This window comes from Siphateles boraxobius, unplaced genomic scaffold (assembly GCF_051911475.1).
Source record: "Siphateles boraxobius isolate OS27281-9 unplaced genomic scaffold, OSU_SipBor_1 1, whole genome shotgun sequence".
NCBI classification, from domain to species: domain Eukaryota; kingdom Metazoa; phylum Chordata; class Actinopteri; order Cypriniformes; family Leuciscidae; genus Siphateles; species Siphateles boraxobius.
Window position 1 is genome coordinate 14449663 of NW_027508699.1, and position 25164 is coordinate 14474826.

The 25164-nt window shown below is 37.5% G+C and overlaps 1 protein-coding gene across 5 annotated transcripts in view; it reads right to left on the bottom strand.

Moving 5' to 3' along the window:
• Positions 1 to 25164, bottom strand: part of ptprfb (protein tyrosine phosphatase receptor type Fb) — a 225132-nt gene that overhangs the window by 74046 nt on the left and 125922 nt on the right. For all 5 annotated transcript variants that reach the window (XM_077221244.1, XM_077221240.1, XM_077221241.1 and 2 more), the window contains exons 5-10: positions 16799 to 16984; positions 11170 to 11280; positions 5346 to 5615; positions 3898 to 4479; positions 2984 to 3117; positions 1164 to 1308 (exon numbers count right to left, since the gene is read on the bottom strand). In XM_077221244.1, the coding sequence (XP_077077359.1) occupies positions 1164 to 1308; positions 2984 to 3117; positions 3898 to 4479; positions 5346 to 5615; positions 11170 to 11280; positions 16799 to 16984 (1428 nt within the window). The remainder of the gene's footprint in view (positions 1 to 1163; positions 1309 to 2983; positions 3118 to 3897; positions 4480 to 5345; positions 5616 to 11169; positions 11281 to 16798; positions 16985 to 25164) is intronic.

The window sequence follows — 25164 nt, forward strand, 5'->3', positions numbered from 1 at the left end:
GACCATCTTGCCTTCGCTAAAGCATGCTGTTAGCATCTTTTGGCAGGCTCTGTGCCACTTCTGAGTGTCTGAGATAAGCGCAGCACCAGCACGGCATATTTAATTAAGTCTATGACGAACAGAGATCAGGTGAGCTACCAAATTAAATGTTCTTGTTCAACACAACAGAGTCCAGAGGCAAAAAAAAAACCACTACAACAGCACAACAACAATTTACAATGATCAAAAAAAAAGCTAAAGGGCATCCGTTCATGCATCTCTACAGCATCAGATAAACATAACTGCATGATAAAAAACAAAACAATAAGTAATTAAGGAAGAAATGAGAGATGGCTGAGAGGAAGAACGCAGGGATACTTTAACATGCTTGCATTCCTTTATTAACAACCAGAGCAGAGAACAGGAGAGGAAGTTTGGTGATGTCACACCGTTCTTGGCGCCCACGGTGGGATTGAGCGTGAGGCATCTCGCATCAGGCGGTCCTTAATCTGACAACAGTGGGAGAGCCACTACAAACGCCTGATGCTGCAGAAGGTGACAAAAATACTGCAGCCGTACCTGAACACGTTGACAGATTGTAAATTTTTTTATTCTTTTTTTTTCGGGGGTCCTGAAGAAAAAGAAAAATTCAAGAGATCAAACGGACTTTTAAGTCCTGGAGGAGGTGATAGACAGGTCTCGAGAAGAACACGAGGCTGTAAGGGACTCAAGGGGAAAAAAAAAGAGTACTCTGATATGGCTGTAAATCTTGTAGTATATACTCTCTGAAAATTGTCTTTTGATATGTGGATGCAAGTGAGAAAGGTTGGGTTATACACGAGCAGAGTTATAACCAGCGTTAAATTTAGCACAAATGCAGTGTTCCATCTCCTTTTCTCAAGCAGGCTTCACTGCTCTGGCTTTTAACATTGCAGCAATAACAAATCACATTAATAGCCTATAAGCCAAAATAATGATGACAAAGGCACAAGCAGACACCAAACGTACCTTTCGCCCTTGCCAATGAATAAAGGTATTCCCTGGCTTACAGGTGTAAGAAAATTAATTGTGGAGACTGTAGACAAAGGCTTGAGAAAGAAGGGGAAAAGAGGACCTCTGGATTGCCCATAGGGACATGTTTAGGCTAGTTGATGTGATAAAGACAGTAAAAATAGGGTACTCACTGGACTGGGCGGTCTTGGCTTCGATGGGCTGAGTGAAAACCCCAAGCCCCATTTCAGAGCGGGCTGCCAGGGAAAATTTATACACAGTATCTGGCTTCAGACCTTCAACAGCGTATGAGCCGGCAGGATCGAAGGTGACGTGGATCTGAAGAGGAAACATCAAAAACACTTTCAATCTATGTGTCCTATCCACACTCCACAGGTTTATTTTAAAGTTGGAATAAAAGTTTTCTGTTTTCTAAATGCACTTTACTGCGAACAATTCATCCATGCATGTTATTATTATAATTTTTTTACCTTGTAATTTTTAATTCAAGTATAACTCTAACATGTTCCAATCTTCTCCAATCTTTTAGTCCTCTTAAAGGGATGGTTCACCAAAAACAGATCGGTTTGTGCAAGAAACTGAACATTATTTACAACATTATTGCCTGTGGCAAGCGGTCCTGTGCGCGTTCACGACAGTCTGAAGCGCGAGCTTCCTGTCACATTATGACGTATGGGTGGGAGCTCAAGCATTGAGAATCAGTGAAATGTCAATCTTCCTGATTGAGATCACGCAAGTGAATGTAATCTTAGTCTTTTTACATACAGTAGATTGCAGTAACCAGAATAAGTACAAGTAAGTTTGCCAAGGATGTGGATTGCAGGTAATAATCTAAAAAATAACATTCAGTTTCTCACACAGATCGATTGTTTCGCTTCGTAAAACCTCAATGTATCACCAGGAGCCACGGATATTTATTTTGTTTTGTCTGTATATGTCTTTTTTCGACTCTTAAAGTGACGGCACCAATGACTACGGTTTCAGCCAAAAATGTTCTTTATTGTTCAAATGAAGAAAAAAAAAGTAACCTATAGCATTTCCAATCAACAAACGATGAATAGGAACAAAGTTTTCTTCCCTTTCAATAATCTGTTTCACTAATATGTACGTCATAATATGAAAGATCTTTCGCTACTTCTGTTTCATTGTGACTAACACATTAGTTCTGGGGCTGTGGGATATATTGTGAGGTGGGTGTGGAAGACTTAGTCATCAAATCCAATTCACTTTCAAACATTCAGTCTACCGCACTAATGATAATAACTCTGTCCTCTTCTCCTTGTATGGTGATAAGCACTCCCACTGAAGTGTTGTGTGTGTATCAGATTCAATCACAGGAAGAGAGAGATTTTGAGTGAATAAAGGTTTTCATTTCGGTCTGTTTTCATAAAGTGTGAATTTACATTGTTCAACAAAAAAATGGAAACTGACAGAGGACATATAGTTGTCAATGTTGTTTGTGTTTTTAGCATAAAAGCTAATATTGTAGGCACATATTTTATCCTCATTTGTAAGTATCAGCTAAATTAATAAATCTACATATATATTTTTTTCTCATTGTTTATTAAACATTTTAAGATTATGGGGGACAAAGAAGTTGTTCACTAAAAACATGGAAACACACTTTCTGGACTTTCACTTTCTCCTTTCAGGAAACACACTGATGGCTATCATGATAAGAGTTCATAAGACATCTGATCTCAATGTTGATGAACCGACATCAAGAAAACAGATCCAAACGGTCCATTCTGGCATCAGCTAGAAACACTGTCAAGCACTGAGCATTGAAAGGTACATTCTGTTTTTGAAGCCAAAAGGACAATCTAATTCTATCTACTGACTGCAGACTTTTGCTTGCAGTCATTTTGCGAAATGTCAATTTTGGCTATCTTTCATTAGTATCCTTGGCCCACAGCAACAGCTGTAGACTACCAATATCAGGTCTGCTTGTAATTCTGAATGAATCGGGAATGGACAAGCACTGACATGATACCTTGTTATCCGAGTCATCCTCCCAATATAGCAGCTCATATTTAATAATGGGGTCCTGGACCGGCCACAGCCAAGTTAACTGGATCCGCGTATCCAGCTCCGCCTCAGCCTCAAAGCTGGATGGCTGAGCAGGAACTTGAAATCAAACAGACACAGACATTATAGCGACAACAGATGCACAAGTATTTTTAAAGTACTGACATGAAATAAAACATGCAAAGTAGGGCTGGGTATTGTTAAACATTTCCTGATTCAATTAGACTCCAATTTAATTTAATTAAATTATGATTTTGTTTTGATTCTGATTCATTTGGGTGCATTCAAGTTACAATGACAACTTTGCATGTTAAAGAAAAGCTTAGCTATTTTTGTAAATTAAACAAAGAACCTTCAAGTTCGATATATAATGAAAATATTAAAAACAGGGCCCAATCCATCCATTATGTAATATATCAACATATTCCATAACCAAAAGTAATGATAAATTGATGCTGATTCAGCAACCACTCTGAAGGACTCAGTAAGTTTATCAGAGAAGAATTCCTTAGACAGATTCAAATGGTAACGGAGTCTTTTTGCATTATCCATTAAAATCACATGGTTCAAATTAGTAATTTGTTCATGAACCAGACTACACTGGTTCTGTATGATTGGATTCATTAAAAAGAACCGGTTCGTGAGAGTCATTTGTTTGTGAATTGGTCTATACCTGTCATAATGTATGTTTTTATTAACTGAAAATAACTGGTTCATGAGAGTCATTTCATGGAGTTCATGAATCGGAGTCATGTGTTGTTCATGAATCAGAATGGGAGTCATTTCATGGAGTTCATGAATCATGGAGTTCATGACATTATGATTGATTTTTACCCAGCCCTGTGTATAAATACTGATTCACTATCCCCAAAAATTCACCTCCTTGCTGTGTCTTGACCTGCAACACATCAGATGGGGGCCCGTCCCCTACGGATGTGAAGCCCAGGACACGTAGGCTATAGGTAATGTCGGTGGTCAGGCTTGAGATTGTGGTGAGACGGCTGTCGTCCGTGTTGTGTTTCTGCCAGGCACTGAGAGGAGCGTCCAGGTCAGATGTGTAGTAGATTCGATAGCCTCTAATCTGACCATTAGGTTCCTCCGGCGGTTCCCACTGCACCAACATGGTGCTGGCACTCAGCATACGTGCCTGGACGTGCAGAGGTGGGGAGGAAGGCGCCTGCTCACCCGTTCGCGTCTCAACCGGGTCACTGGGTGGCCCACGGCCGATGTTGTTGACTGCCATCACGCGGAACTCATACTCGGAATAAGGGCTGAGACCACCAATGCTGTAACGCGTGGTGGCAACACCGTCCACTTCTTGGAAGTTGGTGTCCGAGGTCTTGGCCCGGTACTGGATAATGTAGTAAGACACAGGTTCAGGGTTTCCAGAGTCCCATGTCAGGGTAACGCTCGTAGCTGTGGTTTCCGTCACAATGAGAGATGTAGGAGGCTTTGGGAGAGCTGAGGAGTAGACAATAAGAAAGGAAATTAAATGGATGACAGTTTATGTAGGCTAAGCTGCCTACATGGTACACTCCTAAAATAGAGAAAGACATGCAATGTAAGACAGCGAGAGAAAGAAGAAAGGCCTGCATTCTGGTGATTCAGAGAAAGGCAGACCGTGCCGCCTCATCATTGTGTCTTTAAGATTTGTGGCTGGACTCCAGATAAATGTCGGTGACATTCTCCAAGTCCATATTGATTGGTGAAGTGCAAAGTGCAATCAATAGAGGCAGCCACGATGACGAGGAACGGAGTCTGGCAGGGCTCGGCGTTGTCTGGTGGGACCAGCCACACTGATACAGCTCCAGACATCTGGTCTGGGTAAACACATGCTCAGAATAATCTAAAGCCTTTCATTTTCTCAGAGCCCACAGTAAAAACGCGGGAAGTCCCTAAAGCTCAGTCAACAGAGAGCAAGTGTCCATGTTTTTTCTTTGTGTGCATTTGCCAGGCGTACCAAACAGCTGGTCAGAACCTTGGGGTTGCAGATAAAAAATAACTGTTTCAGTTCTCTGACAACCTATTAAGGGTCTTGGTTAAAATAACAGTGTCTATAGAATCTTTAAACCTAAGAAAATCTACAAAATGGACCTTATTAATGTTATTAATATACATTCTTGTTTTAAAGCCGAAAGTACACTTCCCTTGTCTTGCAAACAGTCCAATTGACATAATTTTCATCATCAGCAGCGTCCGTTGATGCAAGAAGGAGCAGAACGTGGAAAATGAAGCATACCTAGGCTATTCCTGCAAAGGTTCTTTCAAAAGAATCACTATTTTTGTGTAGCTCACAAGTGTAGAGAGCGGTCATATGAGGATCTTACCTTTGACAGAAACTTGAGCGGTTGCCTCAATCATACCGAGGGATGAGATAGCTACGCATGTGTAGTTGGTCGACTGACGGATATTGTTGAGCTCCAGGACATTGCGCCCCACGGGCATCTCCTCATCCTTGGTGAGCTCCACATCACCAGCCATCCATTTGACGTAGGGCATGGGGGCACCTACTGCCACACAGGTGAGGTTGACACTGCCCCCTGGCATAACCTCGTGATTGGTGGGTGGGATGGAGAAACGGGGCGGCACTCGTCGTACTACCGGAATGAAGAAGAAAATGTGGTGTGAGATTTAGCATGTGCTATATTGTAGTAAATTTATGTCAACTTTTAATACAAAAACCATACACGGGGAAATCTATTGTGATTACTAGATCTCTAGTGTAAAATACTAAGACTATTTCACTAACATGAACAAACTAACATGAAGTCGAGCTGACAGGTCAAACAAATTCCCTTCAAAGGCCGGACTGCCACTTTTTCCATTTGTTAAAGCCTGAAGCTTAACAACTGGAGGCAGGAAGTCAATACTATGGCTCACACATATGTGCAGAAAGGGGTGATAAACCAATACGTGCCAGAGGAAAGGTGAAGAAGGCATCGTAATGGTATTTCTTATAGAGTGAGACATTAAAATTCATGCCAAAGGGGAGCTTTATTGAATTGTGGATTTGAAGAAAAAAAATAAAATCATCCTCGCTGAGGCATTGCAGGATGTAGAGTTTTCTCTGTCAGTTTATCGCCTGGTGGCACTGAGACCCTAGTCTGTTGTTGCTCGGTCATGCCTGGATTCGGGAACCTGTCTGAGACCTTGTGGGAGACGTATTGTTCGCAGGGCCCTCTCTTTGTGAGCCTCTGATATGCAGATAAACCTGACATTAAAAGAGGTTCCCATGGAGACGAAAAGGAGCCTGCTGACACTGTGCAGAGATGGGGAGGAGAGAAGTGAACTATCAATGTGGGGGCTGAACGGAATTCAAACCAGTCTTGACCTAAACAGACTCCAATGCATGAGGCTCTTGGTTTACGAGGAACTAATCCACGAGGATCAGCATGAGAAAAACATCAACATTTTTAAAGGATATTCTTTCATCAATGCAAATACTAGAAATGCATTTCACTCTTTATAATGTGGTGCTGAGAGTCAAAGATGGTGGTAGATACAGTATTAATTCTGAACTATTTACAAGCAGCACAAACTGGAGAGACTTTTCTCTCCTATTCTCTCAAAATAGGCATATAAGACCACAGCACATTAAAAAGACTCTTCCAATTTGTGTTAATGACCCGCTGCCTCATGTCTGTCTGTGGAGAAATGGCATAGGCAATAATTGGTTTTTGCACAGGTCTTCCTAAAATTGGATTCTCGACTACGTTCTCTCATTTTATTTTCAGATAGACACAGCGACCAAGCTTGTTATTCTCCTCATTATGTTTGCATTGTAAAGGGAAAACTATAGACTCTTGAGCATTTTTTCTTTGAATTAGGCTATGTAAAATTTAAAGTACTTCAAGTCCGCTGTTGCAAAGAAATTACAGTAGCAGTAGCATGTCTAAGAAATACAAATATTCACTTTATTGATTTCCCTGGAAGTCTGTCACTAACTGTGGAAATGGACATATGGTGACGATGATTTATTAGGAAAGGAATGGAAATTCGGTGTGGGTAATACAACAGAAGTGTATAACTATCAAAATAAACACTGATGATATTTCTATTATAATGTTTCTGGTAACAGGGAGCAGGTTGGTTATAGGAGCCTTTATGATGAGTCAAACCATACATGCATTGTGGGATAAAATGGACACTCAAACCTAACAGAAAAAGATAAATTAAATTAAATTATTAAAAATATATTTACAGGTGATTGTTTATCAAATTTAACGGGGATGTTTAACATAGATTAAAACTAGTTTGGACAAATTAACAATTAATTGCTATCCCTTTTATTCCAGGCTCCTGCAAAGCATCTGGCACAACACATTCAGCCTGATAACACAGGTTATATAGCAGGGCAGCATAGCAGAGGGAGTGGGATTGATAACAAGGGTCTCTGATTAAAGAGGGATCCAGATTGAGGTCAGCAAGAAGCGGTTAAGAGTGAAAAGAACCAACCTCCTCGAGGGTCTAAGTGATGAGGTGAGAGTTTGACCAGGTGATATGAAGGAGATGAAATTGAAAGACAGAGACAAATGTGAGACAAGAGAACAGGGAAAAACATTTGTATAATTTCATGGTGGTTAGAAAATGCAATGGAAAACAGAATAAAGACATAGACACACACTTGAGTTAGATTTGTATATACTCCACCATATCTCATACTGTAGGTTGTTAAATGTTAAAGGTAAATACAGGCCTGTTTAAGCAATACATTTGCTTAAACATAAATACAAGCAATTTATCACTGCATGTATGATGTCTATAGGGAACACAATCACATTGATAAAGGTTAATGGTAGACATTAATTTAAGGGAAAAAGTTTGGTTATAGAAGCGATTGTCCATCTAGTTAATAATTTTGCGTGTAACTATATTTAACACTCTAAAACAAAACTGACAAACATATTTTGCTGCTGTTTGAACATGGCTTAATTACTCAATGTTACTCAATTTTAATACACTACCATTTAAAAGTTGGGGTCAGTATTTTTTTGTTTACTAAAATTAAAAGTATTCATTAAATTCATCAAAAGTGACAGTTAAGACATTGATAAAGTTAAAATATATATATATTTCAAATTAGTCGAGAAATGTTTCTTGAGCAACAAATCAAATTAGAATGATTTCTCAAGGAATGATTTTCTTACGTGACTAAAGATTGGCTGCTGAAAATTCAATAATAATAAAAAAAAATCAAGAATAAATTACATTTAAATATATATATTAAAATAGAAAATAGTAGGAATCATATTTCACAATATTACTGTTTTTACTGTATAAAATAAATGTAGCCATGGTAAGCATGAAAAATCTTACTGACACCAAACTTTTTAAATATTTTCTATATGGAACAAATAATGCAAGGGGATCAGTTTAATTGTGAGATAAAATTTAAAATAAGAAATTATGTCACATTATGATATAACGTCACTGTGACATATAAAGCCGTTTGTGTAAGATATAGTCAAAATTTACAAGAAATTGTGCAATAGTGAGATTTGAGATATTAAGTAATAGTCAACTTAGAAGTTTTTTTCAACTTTTTTTGCTTGTTTATAACAGACTTTTAAAAGAACAGCATAGGATGACTGAAATATTATTAACATTGTCCTAACATATGTTGGAGGAGTAAGTTTACTGCTATACTATACAGACAATTCAGAATGATTGAATATTTTCTGACAGCTGTCTCTGTATGCATGTGAGCATACATAACCATATCTCCAGTGAGGAAGACAAGGCCACTGAGATCATCTAAAAGAGCCTTAGGTCATAATCTGCCACAAACCGAAACATGAAAGATGATTATGTCAGTTAAAGCCTTGTTAAGAATGCCAAGGTAACACTACAATACAATGACGTGCTTTAGCGATATTAAAATTTACCTTCCTTAAATATTGATCAAAGGAAAGTGGACCCATTCACACAAGATATAATAAACAGACAGGCGGTTCACTTCACTTCACTCTATTTGATTTGTTGTCAGTTTCAGGAGCAGAGGAAAGAGACCAGACAGTGGTTGACAACTTTTCACTATGGAATAAGTGGCTGACAAATGAGTATTCACATACAGCCAGTATACATGACTGTGATTCTCCCAGGTTATATAGTCTTCTGTCAGACAGATGGACAGAGTGAGAGAATGAGAGAGAGAGAGACAGTCATAGAGCATTCAGACAGCTCCCAGAAAAGTGCTGAGGACCAGGAAAAGGGAAGCAGCTATTGAATACATAGATCCACTGACAGGCTGGCAGTCTTAGAGACCCAACTCATCTAGTGTGAGCAGATAAATGAGCGAGGACGAGCGGCTGAGGAATGGGAGCAGGATACTGTGCTGAACGCCCTTGAAGAGAAAAGCATGATTAGCCGTTTTACAGAGACGCTTTGAAAAACAAGCACCTGTGATGGACAGATGGATAAAGACGACCCATTATGCACCTGTCAACTCTGAGGAAGTTAGTTGTTGCTATAGCTACAGAAGTTCCTGTTTTTGTTATTATTATTTTGGCTGTGCACGTTACGTTGCTTTGTAGTGAAATGTGAGGTCATGCAGACTGATTAACAAATTATAAATATTCATTTAACTCCATGGGGGATTTTTCAAAAAACTGTCAAGAACAAGTGTGCCTCTTATTTCACCCCAAAATCAAAAGAAAATGGCAAGAAAATTATATTTTGTATAAAGAAAATGAATCTTTTTTTAATTACGTTTAAATTAGGATTAATAATCATTTAAATTAGCATTTATAAGCAGTAGGCTATTTCATCAGTAAAAAGACAATATATCATTTTAACAGCAATTTATTAAGTAAATATTTAATAAATAATTTAAAATTATAATCCAAAAAGACCATGTATTGCTTAATTTATAATTCACAAAATATTTTCAGTACTGCATTAAATTTAGGCTGATTATAAATAAAGTAAAAATGACCGCATTAATTTCAGTGAGTAGATTATTATGTAATGAAAAAAATAAATAAACGTGTTTAACTATAATAAAAATAATTTCAAAATGCAAAACATCTTTTACATGACACCGTTTTCAAGTAAAAACGGAAAACTTTACGCGTTTTGGCCATTTATTTACACGACAGAGGAGTTTTGTGGGCCTGAAAACACAAACTTTTGAAAATGGGTTTCAAAGTGCATGTTTTTTTAAAACGATATCGTCTCTTGTATATACTACAAAAACGCGAATTTGTGAAAATGGTGATGTCATGCGCATGCGTATTACGTGTTCAGTCTATAGGCGCGTAGTGTTTCTTTACAAAATGACATCGCAACTACAGCCCTGACATACATAAATACATCGCTTTTTATCGTTTCCGTGGATCCGTGTGAACAGGGATCTTTTTGACCACGTTGTCATCTTTCTGCGGAAAATGGGAAGGAAAAACTTTTCTGTGTTTAGTACATCGATGTTTAGTACATAGAGCTCGATGTCTGGTAAACATACCCTTAATGTTCCTCCAAACAGGCTTCCTTTTTAATGCAAAATACAATTTAAACCCTTTATATTCAATGTGTTTAGACGCCACTCATAGCAACCTCGTGTGATTGAGTTGTACGATGACGTCTGCAGTTTAATACCATTGTATATGACATTTTTGGCCGTTTGTTTGACAGGAAGCATGAGAAGGCTTAGTCTTCACTTCTTGCGTGACAATTACTGGGTGGCACCGTAACGTCACTAGCTGGAGGTCATACTGGCAGCCAGCCATAAGCTCCCTGTTATTACCTGCATGGAAAGAGCTGAAGGGGTTGACACTCATAACAACTGCACTCCCAGAGTTCTGTTTCACAGACAATGCCTTCACACCATTATACCTTTAAATCCACATATTAATACTGCAGGTGTCTTCCGTGGCACTAACCTTCGGTTAACCATTTGTCTTTTCGCTCTCATAACAAATATGCATGTTTACCTGTGCTTCAGTTGCCATGAAATCAAAACAGAGTAGTATATGTTGTTGTTTTTCTCGGCAAAATTTTGTTCAACAAACTTTAGTTTATCTTAGCTCCGAAATGCCAGGCAAATTTCAACACATGTGGAAGTCAAAACAAAATTGCAACATGGTCAAAACAAAGGTGTGAAGCATTGTTGAGGAAGTTGTTTTGATAGGGCGGCACCTGGAGCGCGTCTCTTACCTCGCACGTAGAGATTGGCGGGGGCAGAGTAGCGCGTCCCGGCACTGTTCATAGCTACACATTCGTATTTGCCCTGGTCTGATTCCTCGCTGTTTTCAATCTGCAGAGCTCCTGAAGAAAAAAAGAGAAAAAAAAAGGGTAAAAGTCATCTCTTTGATTTACGAACACGATTATGAATCCCCTGACGCAACTTTCCCCAACAAACCACAAACTTTCACTGCAAACAATCAGTAAACACTCCCTGTTTAAATGTCAGACCTGTTCCACTGTGTTTATAGTTTATTGGCCGAGAATGCTGCCTAAGACAAACATAGAGCTGATTTTGCAGGTTGAGGGAGTCTACAGCTTAACATATTTGCCTTTCGCTGTCATTAGAAAAAGCTTTCGGGATATTAATGTCATTGACTCTGAGCCAATTACGCTACAGCACATGACTTTATTACTGTTGTGGCATATTTAAACCAGAATAAAACATCAATAGCACACAAAACTGCGCAACCTGTCTGGTCACTATAGATAAAAACTGTGCTTCATAAGGTTACATGAGGACAATATTTAATTAGTCTTTAACACATACACTGCTGGCCAAAACGTTGGAATAATTTATTTTTTTATTTGAATGTTTTTGAAAGAAACCAAGGCTTATGCTCACCAAGGCTGTATTTATTTGATCAAACATACAGTAAAAACAGTAATATTGTGAAATCATTTAAAATAACTTTTTTTTTTATTTGATGCAAAGCTGAATTTTCAGCAACATTACTCCAGTCTTCAGTGCCACGTGATCATTCAGAAATCATACTGACTGATTTACTCCTCAAGAAACATTTCTTATTATCATCAATGTTGAACACAGTTCAGTTGTGTAATATTTTTGTGGAAACTGTGATATGCTATCATTAAAAAAAAGGAAATTAATAATTTTATTCAGCAAGGATGGATTAAATTTGTCAAAAGTGTCAGTCAAGACATTCATAATATTACATTATAATGTAAACATTTCTATTTCAAATAAATGCTGTACTTATGGACTTTCTACGCAAAGAAAAAATATTAAGCAGCAAAATGTTTTCAAGATTGATAACCTTTAACAAAAATGTAAAATTTTTATTACAATTTATAAAAATGTAGCTTTGCCATGACAGAGAAACATTACATTTGTAAATATATTAAATTAAAAACAGTTATTTTATATTGTAAAAATACATTAAAAATATTACTGTTTTTACTGTATTTATAATGAAATAATGCAGCTTTGGTGAACAGAAGAGACTCAACAAAAACATTTAAATTCCATTCCAAACTTTTGACCAGCAGTGCATTTATTAATTTATTGAAGATATCACTTCAGTACACAAAAGGAAGCAAATCTCTCAATAATGTGAAACAACATTTATTGCAGCAGATACTTTATATCTACCCATTTTGACATGGGCAGGGACATCACACGAAAAATCAATCCAGGTGTCCTAACCACAGATACGGTGTTTGCTTCGACAAGACTCTGCCTTAATCTAGCAAAAGCACAAATATATACCTCGGGCAGTGGTGTACCACCATAGCATAGGTTATTACCTGCTGTTTACCCCTGACTACTTCCCAGCATCCCAGTGCTACAGGGAAGAAATAACATGCACCACTAACCTTGCCCAATCTCAAAGTTCAAGGAAAACTGATTGGTGGTGTTTCCTACACTGACAAGCAGCAAATTACTAATCAATTCGGAGATTGCTCAGCACTGATTGCCATCACCCCTCAGTCCTGACAACACATCTGATTGATGGTAACATATTGTAAAGTAAAGGGACCACAATAAAGAAAAATAATACAAAATCCCATCTAAATCAAAGAATGAATGTGTAAATCACACTTTCATTCACAATTATGTGAATTTAATACATTTTTATTTATTTTTTATTTTAAAGTAAGCCTTTAACATCTTTGACATTTACAGACACAAAACAATTAAAATCTTTTTTAACCATCAATGCATTCAAAGTGTCTGGTATGACATGATACAGTATGTTAAACGGAAAGTTCACCCCAAAATAATAATTCTGTCATTTTATCAACCTAAATGGTGACAGTTTTTTTTTTCATTTCTGGGAGAACTACCCCTTTATTTCAAACGGAGATGAAGCATGCCACACGAAGACATGCATTTTAGAAACAAATGAATACACTACAGGACAAACTGTGTGTCTTGATGAGGACATGGAATTGTAATGAAGAAGATACATGTCACTTATTGATAAAGGAGATACAAAACGATATGAGCTGACAGCTGAGTGAGATGAATTGAACATCAGGCCCACGAACACAGATTTCAGCGAGTAAAAATCAACAACCACTCGGGAACATAAGGCAGTGTCAGCTAATTTCTCCCCCGAGCGAGCCAGACGTACTTCCTGATTCAAAACCTGAGGTGAGCTGCGTAACAAACAGGCCTTTGTTATGCGCCGTGCACTTTTCCTCTTCTTTTCCACTTCTTTTTACAGTCAAACTCCAGGGGTCCTAAGACCACTGATATTGCTAACCGAATGAGTGAAGTAGGGTAAAGGCGGATTTGTCAAGTACTCGCCTCTAGAAAGTGTGTTTCCGAAATCCATGTTTCATTGAGAACTGAGAGCGACTGTGTGATTGATCGAACGCTCCATCTTAACAATCAAGGCCGTGCCCTCATTTCCCATACATACTCATTTTAGCATAAGTAGTATGCAAATTCAATCATTTCAATTTCATCACAGCCCAAGTGGAATGTGAGAGAGACACTCTGGAGATTCTAAAGACGGCCTGCAGTCTTAAAACCAAACTCATAGCATTACTTTAATAAGACTCTGGCCTCAGAAAATATTCACAACAAACGCACGACTCAATAACTAGCAAGAGTCCAATATCGTCCCCTCATCCAAAGTATAGTTCATCTAAAAATGAAAACTCTGTCATAATTTACTTACCCTCATGTCGTTCCAAACCCGTATGAATTTGGAACATAATTCTGTGGAACAGAAAAGAAGATATTTTGAAGAATGTTCTGAATGAATTTCTATGCAGTAAACAATGAATCTTTAAAGTTCCTATCCCCATTCATTTTCACTGCATGTAAAATGGCGACCAAGACATTCTTCAAAATCTCATATTGTATGTTCCACTGGTTTGGAGTGACATGAGGGTTTGATCCCAACATTTTTATTAATTATTCCTATAATATATCTTGGTAAGCGAACCGCCTCCAAAATAATGCACACTTTTTAGTAATAAATACACTACTGTTAAAAAAATTGGGGGTCAACAAGATGTCTTTGAGAGAAGGCTGGATTTATTTGATCAAAAATACAATAGAAAACATTAATATTTTGAAATATTACAATTTAAAATAACTGTTTTCTATGTCTATGTTTTTTGACTGTCTTCATGTGATCCTTCAGAAATCATTGATTCTAATATGCTGATTTGCTGCTCAAGAAACATTTCTTTTTAATATCAATGTTACCAGTTTTGCAGAATATTTTTTGTGGAAACCTTGATAATTTTTCCCCCAGGATTCTTTGATGAATTGAAAATTCATATGAAATTGAAATATTGAAATAGAAATCTTCCGCAACATTACAAATGGCTTTACTGTCACTTTTGATCAATCGAATGCATCCTTGTAAATAAAATGATTAATTTCTTTCAAAAATAACAAAATTCTCACTGATCCCAAACTTTTGAATAGTAGTCTATTCCTGCAAAATTTCTTAGATATAGATATCAGAACACAGACAGGTTGAATTTTGGGACAAATGTTGAATATGTACTGAACAAAAAGGAAATGACAGTGGTGGTGATGTGACGGATAATCGAGGAGACGTTTCGTGAGACACATTCCAGCAGTCTTACCTCGTATCGGCGAACCCCCTAGGTGAAGTAAATTGAATGCAAACAAGATTGAAGAGAAGTGTTAGTAGACAGGAGAGATCGACAAAGAGAGATAAGGAAAACAAAAGGGAGGGAATCAAATGAAAGCAAGCTTAATTAAACAGAAAGGAATCAAGTTGAGCCAGACTACTACTCTCCGAGGATTAGTTGAATGTTGGCTGTCTGGTGCAACAGAATTAGCTCAAAAAAAAAAAAAAGATCAGAGGGAATATTTTTCTTTGTGGTTGAATTCTGAGATAGTTTAGGGTGCCTGCCAAACCTGATGCTTTAAGGACAATTTGCAGAGCTTAGGGAAACAATCAATGTCTACTTTTGTTTTTGTTATTTTTGTTCACAGCATTGTTCAGAAAATCACAGACCATGGCAGGTTAAGGCGACAAGTTTGGTGAGAGAATAGCAGAAACAGCTAACAACAATTCTGTACACTTGAATTTAAGTCAACATGAAATGTCATTCGATAAATGGCATTTAATTACTTGCTATTTAATAACTTGCGCTCACCATTAGCATTTTTATTAGCATTAGCTTTTAGAAAAGCCAAAGTCTTGCTTATTTCAACAGCAGCCTTAAACATATTTGGCTACTGGCAAGTACAGTGGTGTGCAGTGGTGTACTGCTATGAATGAGAAAAACTGCAACACGCAATATGGTGGATCTAATAATGGAAGTGGTTTTGCATGCCAGAAATATCTATCTTGAGGTGTTGCAAATATGGCCGACCAAGTGAAATAATTTTCCTTGAAAGCGACTTTACTATTGATTAACACTGGTTAAATCAACTGCTTGTGCAGTCAGATAAAAAGCTATAAATCATTCACCTAAGAAAGAGTTCATTTTGATTTCATGTCGAATTAAACTATCGGTCAAATCACAAGGTAAGTTACTTCGTCATTACCATTGTCTATCAGAAAACACATATCTATAAGTCAAACAGCAAACATGTCATTCAACATTCTCCTAAGGAGTAAAACGTGCAGATAAGCAAGATAAGACTAGCTTTATTGTCATAATTTTATGTTAAGAATGTCCTAAAGTGCCATAAAGCTTTGCGCCTCATGCCGTCCAGAGATAAGATCTTTGAGGAAGCAATGTTTTAATCTTTGGTGGAATGGTACATTTTGTTCATTTGACTTTTTGCAAGATAGAGGCATTCCAGATTCAAACTTTCAACTGTGTATTTGTAAGCTGTATACTTAGACGCTGATGCTGGACAGCTCCGCTGTGACTTGCCCTCTAAATGAGGTGGATTTAGTGGAGAAGGATAAACTCTGAGTCAGTCAGGAGCTACTAATCCAGCCTGGGCAAAGGTCCTGTTCATCCGTCTGATCCTAGGTCAGACCTGAGCCGTCTATCCATTAGGAAGGTCTACAATGTAAATAGAGCAGCTGAACCTCTCCGGGCCGCTCACATATTCCCTTAAGGGGTGCCTACAATTACCCAGGCCATTTGCATGTGGCTTAAGACCCATTTGATGTTATGGCCACATCAATACATTTCTCCTTCAATGGTAAAGAAACACAAATTGGCAGATCAAAGGCCTGACTTTGCACAAAAAAAGCATTCTAGTTTTAATTAGGTGGCAATATTGCATATGCATTCATTAAACTGAAAGAAATAGAGCTGTGTCGATAGGATGTCTATATTATACATTTAGTATATTAGTTCCTGCTCCTGTGATTGTAGGGCTGATGAAGTGTGCCATCCCTACCTGAACGAAGCTGTTTAATTCGCCCGTTGCTGTTGATGTCTACAGGTAGGAAATCCTTGAACCAAGTGATCTCCGGGTCAGGGTTCCCACTGGCGGCACAGAGCATTGTGGTTGTTCTTGTTCGCTCCACCACTTTTAGCTGAGGGCCCATGTCTATGGTAGGAAAGCCATGAGGAATCTGGTTTTCTGCAGCAAGAAAAAGAAAAACAGGTCAAGTCAGGAGCCAAAAATCTAATGATTTACCAAAATAAGGATAATGATCTCAAAGATCTCTGATTGCTATAAACCAAGGGTTAGAGATGTGAGCCAGACGTAATTGTCCTGCTAAAGCAAATCCAGGACTAGTCTCATTAGTGCACTGAATCAATTCACTTCCCAGAAAAAAAGCCTTCCTTTGCATTAATAAAATCAAAGCATGGTGAGACTAATCCACAGGACGTTTGTGTTCCGTTATTCTAACATGTAACACTATATGGACTCCAAGCTTTAAGTTTTAAGCTGCAAGCTTATGTTTTAATCTAAATCTTTACAGGAGTTTGAGAAGAGGCGGAGCAAAAACAATGAGAAAAGAAAATGCAAATTCAGCAACAAATAAATCTAAACATTAAAAAGGATCAATACACTAGTTAAACTACTAGCAAGCCAGCACTACAGTATATTGATATTCCTACTAATACTTTCTAGTTTTACTTTTCCACACTTTTCTGCAATATCATTGCTATTTTTAAATCCAGCATGAAGACCTGAAGATGATATTCTTTCTCTTCATTATTCATCATCTGAAAAAGAGTTATTTATTTTTAAACAAAAAACAAACATTCATTGTTAGTTTATCATAAATTTCAAATTGACCGTAACTAATTATAAGTATTATTATTGCTCTCATCATTTATTATCTTTTTCTAACAACTTCAGACTTCTGTTGTTAAATGTGCTTTACAGATAAATTACTTTTTATAAGACAAGATCGAAGTTTGAAAATTTCCCCATCGATTTCCATTTTTCTAATGTTCACAATTCAAACTGTAAACAACAGCAATGACATCATCAAAACATTTGCATTCTCAATTGTCACTGGTCTTCCTTGCATTCACTTGAATAATGAATTGTGATTGCTCTCTTCGTTCTTCAGCCGCCTCTACACTGCAAAAATGGTGACGTGTTGATACTGACGTGTTGATACTAACAAAGTTGATATGTGCCACAGAAAGAAAACAAAACAAATGACAACTGCAACATGCACCTGATGCGGCATTTCATTTATGCAAAACCACAGTCTAAAACTGCTTACCTAAAATTTCAACCCCAACACATTTCCTTTGCTGTCTTGCAAACACTGCTGTTTTCTTCTATAAATGCAAATCTAGTTGGCAAATAATGCTTTGTCCTTCAATGGTTTGGAAAACACCCTTTCCACTCTGATACAGACCGAGCCGCCTTTCACTATTTCTACACAAGGGAGTAACAGGGCAGATATCTCCAAGTATCAAACATTTGCATAATTAACACAAATTATCTGAATAATATGAAAATGAACACTAATTATATCAGAAACCATATAAGCAAGTGGGCAAGGCTGTAAACATACGGCTTCCAAGCACATGAAAACATAAGCAATGCTATGGCACGGTTTAAAATTACTTTTTTTTTCCCTCTTCTTAAACATTCACATAAATGTTTGGAAGAAAGTCCATCATGCGTAATATTCACACTTGCAATAGCAACAACATTACTGCAACACCACACTCTCTTTGATGCCAGGGTAAGCCAAAAGCTTGATGTTGCATGCAATCCCAACTGGAGGGAACTTTTCAGTACAAGGTAACTTGGAATATGAGGCTGTTCAAGTTATGCCTCATTAAGAAGCAAAAACAGCCAGATTTTTCCCCCCAAGTCTGACCTTCAGAAACTGTTATATATCAAAGTGTACATTTTTGCCTTGGCGTGCTTGAGAGAGGTCAACTACCTGTACGAGTGTGGGCTGTATCACTATGCCGGTCCTTTTCTCTGAGCGGTTCTGAATAAACAATTGAATACATTTTCTTGAGAAGGAAAACACAAATAGTACCTACAAAGAGTCAAAGTCAGCATGCAAAAAAGGTAACAGAGCGCACAAGAACATCTAAGAGAAAACCAACTGGGCTGTTTCATTAGTGGAGTGTGAAGATGTGCATTGGGGCGGCAGTGGCTCAGTGGTTCATGTAGGTTGTCTACAAACCGAAAGGTTGGTGGTTCAATCCTCGGTTCCACCTGACCAAGTGTCGAGGTGTCCATGAGCAAGACACCTTACCCCAACTGCTCCCGACGAGCTGGGTGGCGCCTTGCATGGCTGACACCGCCGTCGGTGTATGAATGTGTGTATGAATGGGTGAATGTGAGGCAAATATGTAAAGCGCTTTGGTGGTGGTATATATGCAGTCCATTTACCATTTTTTTACATTTCAGGATCCCCTATCAGGTGTGCAAAAATAAATAAATAAATAGAATATACAATCTCTTCGGGTGTTTCAGGTGACAAAGTGAAGAAAAGGTGACAAAGTTTTTTTTCAGGCTACTAATGTGTCTAGAGACTTCATCTTACATTACATTGTAGTACTTTTTAATTACTCATCACTACCCATGACTTTTTAATGAGGAAAAATTGCTGACTGCACCTTAAAATAGGCTTCTTAATAATTTGCTTCTTAGTAATGTTTATAATGATGACAGAGACTTCCTTACAAGTATTATACAGTGAGTTTGAAAAAAAGAGTAAATGGTATGTGAAGGTAAAAACAATGGAGAAAAGGATGGATTTATTTAACAAAAGAAAACACAGAAGAAAAAACAGATCGTTACCCTTTTGCATTTCCTAAATAAAAGCTCCATTCTCCATCCTTGAAAGCACTTATATCATTTACACCTATTTACTATGCATGATGATTTAAAAAACAGAATAAGCTCAGAAATTTACTTTTAATACAAGTCGTGCTTGCTCGTATTGAATCGAGCAAGGACTCAATTACTAAGATGAATAGGTAAGAGGGAAAAAAGACTGCAAAATGTCTCGCTCTGTCCCGAGTCTGTGCCGCATCATAGACGTGGGCGCCACAGCAGATGGCGGTTTGAATCTAAAAAGCCTGCCAACGCTAGTTTCATTGTTTCCTCGAAACAGTTATGACAAGGTGCTTGGCTCCGATGGGGTGATACATTTGGTGGGTAATTGGGATGCCATCTTGTAAAGAGCAGAGGGAAACTTGAGAGTGGATGGAATGAGGAGGAAGTAGGAGGAACAGCTCTGCAGAAATGTTCCAGCAAATAGTCAATAGAGAGAAATTGAACATTACTGACAGTGATGTCATGTGCTGAGATTCTCTGCTTGTGTTGCAGAGTTTTATTTCACCTTTGTCTGAGAGGTTACGCAACTGACTGAGGTCATGGTATACGAGAAGCAAATTCCTGTCAATTAGAGACAAAGAGCACAGGCTCAAGTTTTTATGCAACGTCAACACCTTATTTGTATCGCGTTACTTTAAAAATGCAGTTAAGCCTTCTGGCATTTCAAAGATAGTAGCTTGACTATGATTTACAGATTCATGACTACCAAAACCACGTCCAACCTTCAAGCATTATGTCCTACTTATACACTGCGGCTCTATTGTTCTATGTTCATGAAGCGTTTATTCACATTAGATTGCTATTTTTGGTTAACTTTCAAATAACTCAACTGCATTTTCCAATGCATTTAACCCTATGTAGCACACAAACACAAAAAACTACTGTAGAGTTAAACAAAATAAATTATCAGTTTCCACAAAAATAATATACAAAAATATTTTTAACTGTTGTCAACACTGATAATAATAAGAAATGTTTCGAGCACCAAATCCAAATATATTCAAACTGAAAAGTTATTTTAAACTAGTAATATTTCAAATTATTGCTGTTTTTACTGTATTTTCGATCAAATAAATGCAGCTTGGGTGAGCATAAGAGACTTCTTTCAAAAATCGTATTGACTAAACTTTTGAATGATAGTGTTGATACTTTGAGTTGAATGACTGTTAAAGGCATATCATGAAATTCTTTCTGCAGTGTATCAAAGCAATCACTAGGTCTTATTTCTTTCTAATTTTAAATATGTTTTCTAAGTTTAAAGTATGTTGTTTCCTATTTTTTGCTGTTACAGTATACACAACATCACAAAACCATTGTGACACAAGCATTTGAAACTTACACAAGTATTGTTTGTTGAACAATATACTGTTACAGTACCATACTTTTAATTTTGTTTGTTTAATTATAGTGGGGTTTAATTGCTCATGCTCCCATATTTTTACATTTAGATTACCTTTTTCATCATGTCACACTAACTTAATTTGTATAAACATTAACTATTTAATTACACAGTTATTAGCAAATCCCAAAATCTTTCACTCCATACATTATAATGTAGTGATGCCTAAGTTCAATTGTAACATTTAAAATAAAATGATTGATTTTCAGATTTTAGTGTTTTATTTTTAAATGTAGACAAAACTCTATATAACTTCATTATTAATTGGATATCTGCCATAACATACAAATAATCACTGGCAAACAAAAACTGTTGTAGGTTCTTCCAACTCTTTTAAAGCTAATAGTTAAGTCCTTGTGACGACCTCTATAAACAAGAGCCATTGTAACAATAGTACCTGTGATAGTACCCAATCAAATCTCCTTCCTGAATGGGAAATCTACTGTTGCCATCCACAGACCCAGAGCGGGTATTTAATGAGACCTTACCAGAGCGATAAGACCATGCAGGCCCTTGCAGATGGCAATCTATTGTATTTTCTCCTCGGTTGTGAAACCAGGCCAGAAGCAGCCAAGCTTTATCGATGCATGTGACCAAAAAAAGGGAGCTAACAGAGTAGCACACACCACAAACCCATCTGTAATCAGTTTTGTGGAAAGAAAAGGAGCATTGTTTTTTGAGAAGCAGTAAATTACGCTCACTGAGACTTCTATTCAATGCTGTGAGCGATCAGATAACAGTAGAACAGATCGAGGCTTGAAAGTCTGATATTTACAAAACTTGAGTGCTGAAGAAAACCAACGAATGAAACTATTGGCGAACAATGGGAGAGAACTAACTCTGTATCATTACAAAAACAATGCAGCGATGCTGCCAAGAGAAATAACAATGGCTTTTTCAGGTGGTCGGGAGTAAGTAGGACAAAATGTCCTGAAGGCAGAGAAATGGAACGGTGAACTCATCTAATGTGAACAACAAGCGCTGGCGTACACATGGTTTAGATATGCATAGGCTGCATGTCCTCAATGTTGGGTCAGAGCAGAGAAGGACATAATACACATTACAGTCGATCCGACATGAGGAGTAGTGTAGGGGCGGTCACCGTGGGAGGATAAAGAGGGAAATGGAGGACAGGAGGGGTACATGCCAACCTCCTGCCAGCTCCAATTACCAGGGAGAATAGAGCATGGCATGTGGGGTGATGGGTCTAATCAGAACCCCGCTGAAGAGACAAGTCTCTGTCCTCAGACCACACTGTGAAACAGCCCGAGTGCTCTCCACGTCCACGTCAGCCGGAGTTATTCTCACCCTGCACAAACACGTCGCCACAGAAGAGGATGCTCAAATAGTGATGAAGCACCGTGGGGCACTCGCAACGAGAACAAGCCGTTCGTCAGAGACTGATCAAGCATGTTTAGATCCAATCTCATGAGTCTGGTGTAATGTCCATGCTGTATGATAACTGTATGCGTTTAAAGGGATAGTTCACCCTAAATGCCACATCTTTTGATATAATATGATAGATTTAGGTAAGAAACAGAGTGAAATCAAGATCCGATTTGAAGAACAATTAGTTTATAAATTGAATATTACCATTTCTCTGTTTCACACAGGCCATATGGAGAACTTTAGTTTGTTACACAAAGTAAATGTAGACTTCATTGGTACTTTGGCAACCTTTTTGAAGCCCCAACTTTCTTCAAAATATTTTTTTTTTGTGTTCCACAGAAGGAAGAATGGTATACACTCTTAAAAATAAAAATAAAACAAAAAAATATTGGCATCAATGGTTCCATGAAGAATCTTAAACATCCGTGGAACCTTTCCATTGCACAAAAGGTTCTTTATAGTGGAAAGGGGTTCTTCGGATTATTAAATATTTCTTCACACTATAAAAAAATGGTTCTGTTCCATGACACGTTTTTTGGGGAACCCAAAATGGTTCTTAAATGGCATCGCTGTGGAAACCCACTTTTGAAACCAGTGTAAAAGAAAGACATTTTTGACTGAAATATTCCTTTAAGCATGTGGTCTCAACTGTTATAGAAGAACAAAGTTCCACTAACACATTTTGGACAGCATATCCCTCACACTGAATTTCTCTCAAGTAAAGGAACTTCTAAACTAATAGCTTGTTTAAAAACAATGTAGTATTCCTGTAAAAGTCTTAACAGTTCTAAGGAAACAAATGTCCTTCTAATTTCCAGAAAGGTGTGCATGAGAGTGATGGATGACGACAATTAAAGGGGACATCTATTTTGATGGAGGGAGCAGAAGGGTTTCTGTATTGATGTATGACAACAGAACACCGTCCATTTTACTACATCTTTTAATATCTAGAGATCATTTCAAGTCCAGGGTTGTCATTCTCTGGAGAAAACAGGTTTTGACATTATCCAGCTTGCACAAAAAATTAGACAGATGTGTTGTCCGTTAAGAATGCAAGCACAATGCTTAGCACATCAATCTAGAAATAGCTTATTTGTATTGTAGTTGTCTCTGCATATTAAACTGTAAAAAAAATACACTGAAAAAATACACTGAAAAAAACAAAGTAACATTTATTTAATTTTCTTTCGCAAGTTTTTGCATGCATATGGAATTAAGTAAACTCTACTTAACTAACTTAAAATGCCCCTATTATGGGTTTTTGAAAATGACCTTTCATGTTGTGTGTAACATAGCTCTAAAAGAATGAAAACATCCTGCAAAATTTTAAATCTGAAAGTTCACCGTATATAAAGTTATTGTCTTTCAAAAGTAAGAAAGAGTCGACTCCTAGTCAATGAAATGAATAATTTTTCAAACGAGTCATAAGCCGTTTTGTTGTGACGTTAAGACGAAACATTAGCATATTGCCCGCCCACTTATAGAGCGTGCAGACACCAGGGAAAACTTGAACCTCAAACCTGCAGCTGATTCCCGTGGATACTGGATAGCATCATGTTGAGAAGAAGCTGTGCTCTACAATGTGCAGGTAAAGCCAGTTTTTTTTCACTGCTTAAGGACGAGGATGTGAAGAATCAGTGGTTAAAATTCATCTTTACCATGATACAACAGCAGTATAATCCTAAACTTTTGCTGTGTTCCCTTTATTTTAATTACGACTACTCAGATCTCTGAATTCAATGCAGGATTCGCGAACCGCTTGATCTTGAAAGATGGCGTTCAAAATACTTAGTTTTGAGTTTTATATTGTGTAGGTTTCCTGCTAACTGGTTAACTCACATTATTAGTGTCATACTGAAATACTTCTGCTGATCACTTGTGGGCCACTATTACCTAAAACTGTGTCTATTAATACAGATTGTCTGTTGTTCTCACTACTTTGAGATGTAGCATGGAGCAAGATTTGTTTTTACCAACGTTTATGTTACATCAGTCATTCAAGTTAGAGCTCGGCTAATGTATGCACTGTTATTGATACAGTTCATGTTCACCTGTTCACCGCAATAAATTAAAAAAATACTCGGTAAATATATAAGTACAAGTAAAATAGTCGGTTTGTTTGATGGACATGCACTTGTAAATGCTGATGGTGAGGAATTACAGTTGCAACATCTCATAATGTACCTCAAACTGAGTAGCGTATCACTGAGAAACGTCCTGCTCGAGTCGTCCTTGTGATGGAGGTTCGTGTTGAATAACTAATTCTTCCAGTGTTTCATCATCGGACTCGCGCTCGGATTGATATGGTACAATCAACGTCATTGTTCGTTACTGTGTTTACGGTGTAGGAAGCCTCAGGACACGCAGAGCTGACGTTGTTATGGCAATGGGCGGTTTTGTTTTCGACACGCGCTACACGCCGTAGACCAATCACAACAGACTGAGCTGTCTGGCCAATCAGAGCAGAGCAGCACATGGAAAGGAGGGATTTAGAGAGATTGATCCATCTGACAAGTCTTTTGAGAATCATTGAACATGTGGTGATGTGCAAATATATATTATGAAAAAATGAAACTGTTTTTTAACTTTGATGCATGTAAAGCTGTTATAAGAGACTCCAAAACAACATTAGGAAACTTTAAAATAGCAAAATAGGGGCACTTTAAGTAAAATTAACAAATAAAATAAGTAACTTTAACTT